The 12061-nt window shown below is 40.3% G+C and overlaps 1 protein-coding gene across 2 annotated transcripts in view; it reads left to right on the top strand.

The window, feature by feature from the left end:
- Positions 1 to 12061, top strand: part of ARFGEF2 (ADP ribosylation factor guanine nucleotide exchange factor 2) — a 58256-nt gene that overhangs the window by 30311 nt on the left and 15884 nt on the right. For both annotated transcript variants that reach the window (XM_023534049.1, XM_023534048.1), the window contains exons 21-26: positions 1720 to 1871; positions 5437 to 5609; positions 6487 to 6647; positions 8025 to 8155; positions 8305 to 8434; positions 11526 to 11661. In XM_023534049.1, coding sequence (XP_023389817.1) covers positions 1720 to 1871; positions 5437 to 5609; positions 6487 to 6647; positions 8025 to 8155; positions 8305 to 8434; positions 11526 to 11661 — 883 coding nt within the window. The remainder of the gene's footprint in view (positions 1 to 1719; positions 1872 to 5436; positions 5610 to 6486; positions 6648 to 8024; positions 8156 to 8304; positions 8435 to 11525; positions 11662 to 12061) is intronic.

Raw genomic sequence — 12061 nt, 5'->3', positions numbered from 1 at the left:
GTTTTGGTAAACATTTCTCAACTTTTCAAAGTCTAGATTTCATGTTCAGTGGGACTTCTTTTTGGAGGAGGGAACATCAGTTTTGTATAATTTACTTTTCCCACCTGTGATTCTGTTGTCAAGACTCTTTACATGCCAATTCTCAGTTATTTGTGGGTCACTCATGGCAAGTTGGGGACATAGGCTGGCAGATAATAATTAGACATTTCATGGTTGTCAACTTCATTACAAACGTCCGTTCCATCTAATCAGTGCCATTAAGCACAAAGTCGTGGGAAACTCAGTTGTTCGCTCTGGGCCCTTCGTTCTTTCCACCACCTCAGATGTCCTGCTTCCCAGTGGGAACTGGAGCGCATCACAATCTCGTGGGTTTCAGGAACTGGACGGATGGCTGAGTACAGCTGCTCTTAGTTCTCGGGATTCTAGCAGAGTCATTGCAACAGTCACATGTTTCTCTTCAAAACTAGGACACATATCTTGGGTTGTATAAAGCTGCACAATGAACATGGTGTGTACTCCCAAAGCAATTCCTGAATCCTGGATTTTTAGGAGGGGGATTTTTTTTTTTTATTAGTTTCTAAGTACATAGACATTACGTGAATACCCTAAAAACAGCTAAAAACATCATTGACCATCACCACCCCCAACAGGACCCTCCCCAAAGCTAATTGTTCTTATCAGTTTGGCGTATGTCTTTCCAGACATTTTTCTATATACATACATGTGTAGATGCTCACAGAAATGTAGGTAATATTGTCTTACCTACAATATTAATTCTGTCATGTGACAGAATTTCCTTTTTTGTTTTAAGGCTGGATTTATTTTTTCTTTTTAACTGCCAAATGTTATTCCATGTATATAAGCATACCATTATGTAGCCATTTTCCAATTGTTGTTCCCCTTTTTTTATTACAAGTTGTATTGCAGCATGGCTTTTGTTAAAAATAAAACATTTTGGGATCAGACCCCATGTCAGTGGAGTTTCTCCCTTGGAGCAGGCCTCCTGTATGATGGCCCAGCTCCCTTGGCAGGGGTTCTGGTGGGAAACATTCCCTTGCTCTGCTTTGGAGGGTTCTTCCTGAGGGAGAAGTCTGAGAAACACCAAATGTACACCCGTAACTCCAGTCCCTACAAGTAGGTAAACCAGGGACAAGTACAATTTTAAGGAAATTGAAAAGCCTCGATACTTCTGCTAAATTTTTTGAGACTGATGATATTCATTTATAATTATTTGCTTTAGGTAACAGATGTAGGCAAGTATAAAAGGCTTTACTGAGACTTTAAACTCTTCGGATCTCTTGTGTATATTTGGATAAAATTAAGTAGCGCATGGAGAGTTGTTGGTTAATGGGTACAGAGTTTCCGTTTTGCAAGAAGAAAGTTCTGCAGGTTGGTTGCATAGCGGTGTAACTGCCTAACACTACTGAACTGTGCACTTAAAAATGCTTATGACGGTTACATTTTATGTGTATTTTGCCACAATTTTAAATAACACATTTTGAAAGCATTTTTAATTAAGCGTGCAATACCAATCTTTAATCATTAAACTTAGAACAAAGTCACACAGGTCATAGCCACAAAATTCCATGTTTTTCTGCCCTTAGGCATGTTTTCCCAGAGCGTGTTTCGAAGGCAGTCTGTCTATTTTTGAGGTTCAGAACGCCACATCCGCAATCATTGCACGGAGCCTATTTCACCTCACTTCCTGTTTCTGCTCAGGTTGGCTGTAACCCTAATGAAGATGTGGCTATCTTTGCCGTTGACTCCTTAAGACAGCTCTCCATGAAGTTTCTTGAGAAGGGAGAATTAGCCAACTTCCGTTTCCAGAAAGATTTTCTGAGGCCCTTTGAGCATATCATGAAGAAAAACAGGTACGTGCATCATTCTGAAAGACCCTTGGTCCGATTCCTCATTGGAAGCCTAAAAAGACCTGCTACCCCTAGTTACACAATTAATTTTCTCCTCTCTTGTTGGTGGAAGCAAATAAAACAAACAGGCTGTGATTCACATGTATTGTGTCTAAGTAAGTCGTACTAAGATCTGCGTGTAACCTTTTTCATAGGACAGATTACACCACTGCAACTAGTAGAAATGTGTCACATGTCCTTGCTGAGGCCGATGCAGAGAAAGCGCCACTGCAGCCTCCAACAAAGTCAGGGATTACATGACCCAACATTTCTGCCCCAGGGAGGTGGTAAAAGAGGTCAGGACCACTGTCCCTCTGAAGCGGTCACCCTCTTCATTCATTCGCTTGGTCTGTATTTATTGAGGCTTGCCATCTGCCAGGTTCTAGGTGCCCAAGCGTACATCAATAAAGAACAATCAAAAATCCCAGTTTTTGTCTGGCCTTGGTTTGATTGTGGCTGCAGCAGGGTGATGGGTATCTGGGTGTTCATTGCCCTGTCTGCTCTACTGTTACACGTGCTTGAAATTTTCCGTCATAAAATTAAAAAGTAAAGCCCTGTTTATATTCCAGTGGGATAGATAAACAAACAAATGCTCAGTCAGTCAAGGTAAGGGGATAGAGGTGGAGGCTTCTTTATCTGGGGCAGTCAGCTGAGATGTGTTTATAAAGCGACCCTTAAGCAAAATGAGAAACAAGCCGTGAGTGGCTGTATGTGCTTGGGAAGAGTGTTACCAGCAGGGGGGACAGGAGAGCAGGAGCCTTTTGGAGGCTGTGCTTGGCGTAGTTACGGAGCAGCAAGGAGGCCAGTGTAGCTGGGGCAGAGTAAACAAGGCCAGAATGTCCTAGGAGATGAAGTCTCAATGGTGGTAGCAGGACGCCTAGGTCATGTGGGAACTGTTGGCCTTCGTAGGCACTTCTGCTTGCTCTCTGTGAGAGAAGCCATTAGAGGCTTTTGAACACAGAAGTGAAATGGTCAGACATATTTTAAAAGATCATCCTGCATTTATCCATATAAAATAAGAAGCAGTGGGATGAGTTAGGCGGCCTTTGTAGTTGTCCGTGTTTGTACCAAGGAGAGAGCAGAGATGGTGGTGAGGCACTGTGGAATTGGGTTCTGCATACATTTTGAAAAGAAAACCTATAGCATGTGCTGATGAATTAGCTGTTCCATCCCTAAACCATATACTGCAAATCTGGGTCATTGTTTTAAAAAATAATGAAAGCTCATAAGCTCAAAGGCTTTAAGCCCATGTGGGCCATTTGGGGTACCAAAAAAAAAAAAAAAACGGGCAGCAAGAAAGGCTCCTTGACGTGTTTCTCTATATCCTTCACTTTATTGCTTATTTTAAGAGACCAAAATTAAGCCTATTTTAGAGTCTGGTGTCACTCCTGATTTTAGCATATGCACAAAAATACTCTCTCGCCTACCTTTGGGAACACTATTGAGAGTACTTGAGGAGTCCGAGGCCTCATGGGACAAAGCAGCATGCTCAAGAGCCTGCCGGTCTGGCTGGTGGCACTGATGGCACCAGGATCCCTCATCTGCTAACTCTGGGCCTTTGCCGCCTGCCCTGCTACTGCTCACCCAGCATTTGAAAAGGGGCAGAATAAGTTTGGAATCACACATTGCCAGCCACTCTCAGAAACTGTTGGTGGAACTGTATCTACCTGTAACATTCTCAAAAGCATTTTGGCAATATGAGTCAAGAGCCTTAATATTTTTGTGCTCTTTGACCCAGGAATTCTGTACGTCTATTACTGTCTCCTAAGAAGTTAATTTGAAATACAACAAAATGTTGTGATTTATGCAAAACTGTTAAAAAAAAAAAAAAACAACCAGAAACCACCTAAATACACACGAATGCTAAAGTAAATGTTGGTATAGCTACAGCATAGAATATTGTGCAGTGGTTAAAAATGTTCACAAAGTTTATAACATGGGGAATGTTTAATAAATTAGTGAAAAGGGCAGGTTATGGAATTGTACAGACAGTGTAGTAATAAAGGTATGTTTCCATGTGAAATACTATGCCATTGTATAAAGAAATATTTTTATTATATTTTTTCTACATTTTCCAAAACTTTTACTGTCGTCTTATATTACTTTTAACAATCAGACGAAAACCATTTTAATGAATATATTTAGTTCTTGCCAATAAGTTGCTTTTTCCTCATGGGGAGAAAATGATGAATTCAGTTTTATTAGGTATTAAAGTCACCTAGGAATGTAACCAGTACTCCATTATCTGTAGGTGGCATATTTACTTTGTGGTCTTTAGCTAATTTTTAACTTGGTTTTAACTTTCTCCTTGCCTTCTCTAAATGACCTTTCCTATTAATAGTTAGTATGGATCCAGCAGACAAACATGAATGTTATCTTAAACCAGTTGAAATTTGCAAGTCAAGTCTGTAATCCCAAAGCCACTCTAATGACTTTCAAAGCTAATGCTATAGAAGCAGTAGGTTTGTGTAACCTTGCTTCTTGGAATTTGTAAGATAATAGAGTTCACTCCCATTATTGTGTATGTCTTAATAGGTTGCAAGACATAGTGCAAATTTGTTACAAATGTCCAGGTAACACAGTGTTGAAACTTGCAGCTGCTTAAGAAAATGGACCGTTTTTCCTGTCTCCAGGTTTTGTTTTGTAATAATTAAATTTAAAGTATTGCATCTTAAATTATATATGTATACTCCCATCTATGTTTATGTGTTTACATGTATATTCTTGCCCAAAAACGTAAGAGAAGATGTACTAAGAATTGAAGAATGGTTATCTCTGGGTAGAATTATGAGTGTATTAGTCTTAATGTTTTGGGCCAGAAAAACCAGCAGTGGTTTAAGCCACAAGGCTTTGTATTGTTTACTTAACAAGTCAGAGGCAGGCAGTCCCAACTTTGGTTCTGTAGCCCTAATTGTCATGAGGGACCCAGGTTCTTTTCATCCCTTTGGCCATCCACAGGGCTGCTTTTCATCCTTGAGCCTATTGTTTGTGATTGTTGGACAGAGGCTCTAGCTCCAGCCAGTATGCCATGTTCAGAATGAGAATAAGAGGAAAGTGGGCAGAGCCTGCCGTGTGTATTCCTTTTAAGACAAAAGCGAAACCTTCCCAGAACCTCTCTTCCTATCCATGGATGTTTTCTTACATCTAATTAGTCAGAGCAGGTCATGTAGCTCCTCTAGGGCAAAGGAGGCTGGGAAATTGAGGACCTGGCACATGAGACAAGATTGCCATGGTGTCTTACACAGTTCATGATAGGTTTCCTTTGGTTGGACATGTTGCTACCTAGTTGAAATTAGAATTCCACTATCAAGGAGGTGGCAGGATGTCTACTGAGTAGGCAACTAACTGTCTGCCACAGTGATTGTCTTTTTTTTCTTTCTGTTGTGTCTGATTTTTTAAAAGTGAATATGGATCACTGTGTGCTTTAAAAAAACATATTTTTTAAGTGCTGCTTCTGTGTGATGAGCAGTGTTTATGCCTTCCCACGGTCCAAAGTACAGATGACATGGCCACCCCATTCCTTCCTCAGGTCTCCGACCATCCGGGACATGGTGATCCGCTGTGTTGCCCAGATGGTGAACTCCCAGGCAGCCAATATTCGCTCAGGCTGGAAGAACATCTTTGCCGTGTTCCACCAGGCAGCCTCAGATCATGATGGGAACATCGTGGAGCTGGCCTTCCAGACCACGGGCCACATCGTCAGTAAGTGGCTCTGTTCCCTTTTAATGTCCCACCTGGAAGTCTAAAAGAGTGACCGCTTCTTTTCTGTCTTTTGCTCCCAAATGGGGCTTTCTCGTTTTACCTATACTGTGATATAATAATATGCTGGGTGGTATTCTTAGTTCTTGACATGTGCACAACAGCCCTATGAAGGAAATAGCAGTCAACACCCATTATTTGTCGATTCCATTTTTGTGAATTCACGTACTTGTTAAAATTTGTGTGTAAATCCAAAATCAGTAACCCTGGTACTTTTGTGGTCATTTGTGGACATGCACACGCACAGAGCAGTGATCTTAAGTCACCCAAGGCGCACATTCCCAGCTGAGGGTGAACAATGCAATGCTCTATTGTCTTGTTTCAGTAGAGGGACACTCCTCAGGATCTTCCCGAGGCCTTCCCAAGACCTTCCCTGACCATCCACCTAAACAGCCTCTCTTCTGGGTCTCACCCAGCACTCACCTGCCCTGAGATTACGTATTGATTTAGGTGATTATTGTCTGTCTTGCGCATTGGAGCATGAGCATCCAATGGTGATTGGTCACTTCTCTGTCTCCAGGGCCCAAAGCCATGCTTTGCACATAGTTGGCATTCAAATGTTTATTGAATGAAATATTTGGGCCTTTATATCATTGCTTAGGCTCAGGAACCAGTTCAGCCCAAACCGTACTCAGTGCACTTATTCCTGAATAATTTAATAAGAAATGTTGTCTTTTATAGATACTGATATGCTTTTCTTAGATTTTCACAAAAGTAATCATCTCTGGAGTGTGTGTGTGTGCGCACGCATGTGTGTGTGTGTGCAATCTCCATTCTAAATCCTGTTCTTATAAAAATAAATGTGCCTTTGTCTCCCCAGCAACTATTTTCCAGCACCATTTCCCCGCAGCCATCGATTCCTTTCAAGATGCTGTGAAGTGCTTATCGGAGTTTGCCTGCAACGCCGCCTTCCCTGACACTAGCATGGAGGCGATCCGGCTCATCCGCTTCTGCGGGAAATACGTCTCGGAGAGGCCTCGGGTCCGTTTTCCTTTCCTCGCTCACATGGGCCGTGAGGGGAGAGGAGTCATGGGGCCAAAACCCTCGCTCCTGGCAAAGAAATGTGTTTGCCCTAAAGCAGGTGTCATTTCAAAATGCTGCCGTTGCAGGGGTTATATCTTTTCTGTGTTTCGTGTGTATGAAATTATTTATTTTATCATACTGATCTTTTATATGGTGTCCTACAATCGTTTTCTAGAAGATAATATGTTACCTTTGAATTTTGGCAAAGCTGAAGAAGCACCTTTCTGTTTGAGAAAAAACAAACCGTCCTTTTAGGAAATGACAGTATGCCATTGTGACATGGCTGAGAAATCACATTTGAAAGTCATCTTATTTTCTCTCAAAAATGTTAGGAGTTTTTCTGTTATGTCTCACCTTTTTAAAGAGGCCTGCTCTAAATGACAGTCTCAAAACAGTAAAATTGGGTAGAAACAAACACAACGAAACCATAAGAATCTATACAGATGTCTTTTTAAGCATTCTTTACAAAATTGTAAACCCCTAAGATGACGCGTCTGGTCCCTGCAACGGCGCGTTAAGATGTGGTGATAATGAGAGCCACTGTTGACCGTGCACTTGTCACGTGTCTGTGTGGTTTATTTAATCCCCACATCAGTCCTATCAGATGGGTAATTTTATCTCCATTGTGCAGTTAACTGAAGCACAGAGAAATTGCCTAATTTTAGATAACCAGAGCTGATAAAGAAGTGACATTATAACAGACAACACCACTTCAAGAGCGGTTACAGAGCAGAGGGCTCAGTGTCCCGGGGATGGGGCTTCACATCCAGAATGGAAAGACTGCCAGCTCCTAGCTGCATGACCTTGAGCAGCTTGCCTAACCTCGTGTTGCCTCAGTTGACTTACCTGTAAAATGGGACCATTATTTCTACCTGCCTCACAAGATTGTTATGAGAATTATTAACCCACATAGAGCACCATCACAGTTCCTAGTCCATTGCAAGGACTCAGTAAGTAGTAGCTGATGCTGCTATTTTTAGTAGTATGTATTATAGTAACATTTCAGGAAGGCCTAAGATACTGAATCATCCTGGATATTTTGTTAACACATTTGACCTTTAGTGCACTTCTTAATGTAACACTTCCTGCCCCCAGGGCTCTTGTGATGTGGCCCATCAACTTATTCTAAACCCCACAGAGGTCCATAGGTCCCAACAGGGAAACTGCTGCTGTGCCTTTGCGATAGGCTTGTCTCTGTCTCTGGGATCCGCCATTGCAGATCCTTGCTCATGTTTCTGGGAGAGGAAATGTGCAGGGGGCCCTTCGCTTTGGTTCCCTTTCAGTTCCTCCCTTTCACTTGCATAGTCTGCATCTGAGAGGGGACTTTCATTATAGGTACTACAAGAATACACAAGCGACGACATGAACGTGGCTCCTGGTGACAGAGTCTGGGTCCGAGGCTGGTTCCCCATCCTGTTTGAGCTCTCCTGCATCATTAATAGATGCAAGCTAGATGTGCGGACAAGGTAACCACCGTGTCCCAGGGCAGTGCCCCTTCGTCACTGAACGTGTCTCAGTCACCTGCTCACCTGAGCCCATGCTCTCCCACTCTCTCCTCTGTTGTTCTCTTCCCTCACCCCGTTCCCTCTTCTGCACCTGGCTTTGTTTCCTCCAGAGGACTCACAGTCATGTTCGAGATTATGAAGAGCTATGGCCACACCTTTGAAAAGCACTGGTGGCAGGACCTGTTCAGAATCGTGTTCAGGATTTTTGACAATATGAAACTCCCTGAGCAACAGTCGGAGGTAGGTGATGACCGGAGCACTGACTGCCCTGGACGAGATGGGAGACAGGCCTCTCTGGCCTCTGTCTGCCTCTTGGGGTTGCATTGTCATGTGCAGGAAATCTGAAGGACAGAACCACTTACGGAGTGTTTTAAAAATGGAAACATCCTTCCTGGCACTCTCTACCAGTTTCAGCTAGTACTAAGACACACTCTTCTCTGGGGACCAGTGAGAAGAAATAAATCACTAAGCTCTGCCCACTTGGCCCTCAGGCATCAAACCTGCCAGTTCAGCAAGTTCTTCTTATCTGTTTGGTTCACATCAACTTCTGAAAAGTCAGTAGAAAGGAGGGTGACTCTGGTCCCTTTACAAGGGTTTTTAATGAAGGTGCGGTTGGAGACGATGTCAACAGTTGTTTTTTAAAGGATATTTGATGCCTTCAGCTGTCTTTGTTATTTTTCCTCTACAGGTAGAGGGGTAGGGAGAAGATATCCTAGCTCAAGATTTTTAGGTGGGAGAGTAACTTTTTTACCTTCTTTTAGGAACTCTATTCTCTTCTTTCCCCTGGTATAAAAGTAGCATATGCTTTATATGGAATATTAGGAATGTACAGAAAATTCATTATACTATTCAGAAACTAAAGTTAATGTTTTGGCAAATTTCCCTGTCTTTTACTGAATTAAATATGGTTGAGATCATAGCATAGATAGTTTTCTAATCTTATTTTAAAGTAATTACAGTTTTGTTTCATTATAAAACAAATCAGAAAACAGAAGAACGAAAAATTTGAACACCCACAGTTCCACGTCTTCCATAGGTAACCACTGTTAACCCCTTCACATGCTTCTGTGTGTGTGAGATACACCTTTTTTCTTCTTATAAAAATGGAATCACACGACTCATGCCATAAACTGCCTTTTTAGCTTAGAGTAGTACATGAGTGTTTTTCTACAACTGTAACTTGTTTTCTACGGCGCTTTTAAGTGCTTCAAAACATTCCTAGCTGTTCCATAGTCTATGCAAAATTGTTTCCAATTCTTCTTTCTTTAGACAGCCCTGAAATGGCACGTTTTTGCAGGTATACTTTCACTGTTATTTCTTTTGTTATTTAGGACAAGTGGTGACTGTTAGATTTGAGGCTTGCATATCACTAAGGTCTTTGATAGTACTTCTAAGTCGACCTCTAAATAACACCTTACAGCTCCCGTCACAGTTCTGCCAGCACAGTTCTGCCAGCAGTTCGTGAGAGTTCCTGCTTCTCCACACCCACTCCAGCTCTTCATATTTTATTTAATCATTAATTTGATAGGCCGAAGTATCAGGTTAAAAAAGTTAAATCGTTATTAAGGTTGCACATTTTCCTTCACGTCACTGTTCATTTACACTTCTTTTATGAATTGCCTTTTCATATTCTTAGCCCATCTGTTGGGTTATTCATTTTTTCTTACTAATTTGTGAGGGTTTTTTTAATATAAAAATAATATAGTGTATACTTACATAAATTGCAGATGATTTTGCCCACTTCATTATTCTCATTTCCTTTTTGTTTTGGAATATTTTAACTTTTAAGTAACCAAATCTATCAGTTTTTTTCCTTATGGTTTCTAGTTTTGGAATCTTGCTTAGCTACCTCTCCCTTTTTTTAGGTTGCATAAATCTCTCAGTGTATTTTTTTTTTTTTTTTTTTGGTTATGTTATGGCAGTTTTTTAGCTTTATTGACTATGACTGACATACTGCGCTGTGTAAGGTATACAACGTAATGACTTGACTTACACATATTGTGACATTATCACCACAGTCAGTTTAGTTCACATCCTCAAAGTTCTCATATAGATATAAAGGAAAACAGAAAAAAATTTTTTTCCTTGTGATTAGAGCTTTTAGGACTCGCTCTCTCAGCAACTTTCAGATACACCATACAACAGTGCTAACTGTAGTCACCATGCTGTACCTCACATCCCCTGTACTTGTTCGTCTTGTAACCGGAAGTCCGCACTCTTTGACCCCTTTCATCCAATTCCTCCCCTCCCCGCCTACCACCTCCGGTAACCATAAACCTGATCTCTTTTATTGTGAGTTTGGTTTTTTGGATTTTTTTAGAGATTCTATGTAAAGGTGACATCATTCAGTATTTGCCTTTCTCTATCTGACTTATTTCACTTAGCATAGGGTCCAATCATGTTGTCACATGTAGCAGGAGTCCCTTCTTTTTTATGATTGAATAGTATTTCGTTGTGTATATATCCACATTTTCTTTATCCAATCCAGTCATCTGTTGATGAACACTTAGGTTTTTTCCATGTCTTAGCTATTGTAAATAATGATGCTACAGACATGGGGGTGCAGATATTTCTTCAGCATAGTATTTCTGTTTCTTTCAGATGTATACCCAGAAGTAGAATTCATTGGATCGTGTGGTAGTTCTATTTTTAATCTTTTGAGAAGCCTCTAAACTGTTTTCCATAGTGGTTATACCAATTTACTGTCCCACCAACAGTGCATAAGTGTTCCCTTTTCTCCACATCCTCACCAGCATTTACCATTTTTTTGTTGATAGCCATTCTAACAGGCGTAAGGTGCTATCTCATTGTGGTTTTGATTTACATTTTCCTAATGATTAATGATGTTGAGTTTGAGTACTTTGTCATGTAGCCGTCGGCCATTTCTATATTTTCTTTGGAAAAGTGTTCAGCATCATTTTTAATATTAAAATTTTTATGTACAGTATATTTAGCATAATCTCATATTCATTTTTTCCAAATCATTAAAACTTTTTAAAGTAACACTTTGAATGACTGTTTAATGTTATTTTGTATGGATGTATTCAATTTAATCACCACGTTGCTAGACTAGACGTCAGTTTATATCTGCATTTATAGTATATAAATACCACTGTGATAAGCATAACCTTCACCCTCAAATCTTTGGTTATTTCTTTAGGGTTCATTCCTAAAAATGTTAACTGCATCATTACATGCGAACATTTTTAAGACCGTTGATACATCCTGCCAAATGGCTTTCCAGAACAGTGTGTCAGTGATGTGTGTGAGTGCCCATCTCACTGCAGGGAGAGTAGGTTTTAAACGTGCTTATTTTTTCTTGGTTTTCCAGAAATCTGAGTGGATGACAACAACTTGCAATCATGCACTTTATGCTATTTGTGATGTATTTACCCAGTTTTACGAAGCTTTGAATGAAGTTCTTCTTTCTGATGTATTTGCACAGTTGCAGTGGTGTGTCAAACAAGGTACTTTGTGTCTCTAGGCATCATTTGTCTTGATGTAGTCCTTAAAACTATAAAAACGGTCTCCCAACCAAGTCAGTTTATAAAGCATTCTTTAAAGTAGGATGTAGTTATATTTTAAAAGATAGTGTACCTTTGTATATTATATATGCTTTCTACTTTTATATGTTTCAAATTTTCTATAATAAAATGTTTCTAAATGTACTAAATGTCAAGATCAATAGCTTCATCAATGAACATTTTTGTTTGAGTACTTATGTGTTTATTTTAGTATGTTAGGAAAAATACTCACATAACACATTAGACTTGGGTCCCATAGATAGTTTTGTCTTAAGACCAGGCTTAATTTAGTTAAGTTTTTCAAAAGGTGACACAGTTTTTAAAAAAATGATAAAACAGTCGA

Source organism: Pteropus vampyrus, unplaced genomic scaffold (genome assembly GCF_000151845.1).
Source record: "Pteropus vampyrus isolate Shadow unplaced genomic scaffold, Pvam_2.0 Scaffold117, whole genome shotgun sequence".
Lineage (NCBI taxonomy): Eukaryota > Metazoa > Chordata > Mammalia > Chiroptera > Pteropodidae > Pteropus > Pteropus vampyrus.
The sequence above is the reverse complement of the archived record's forward strand: the minus strand, read 5'-3'. Positions and strand labels throughout refer to the sequence as shown.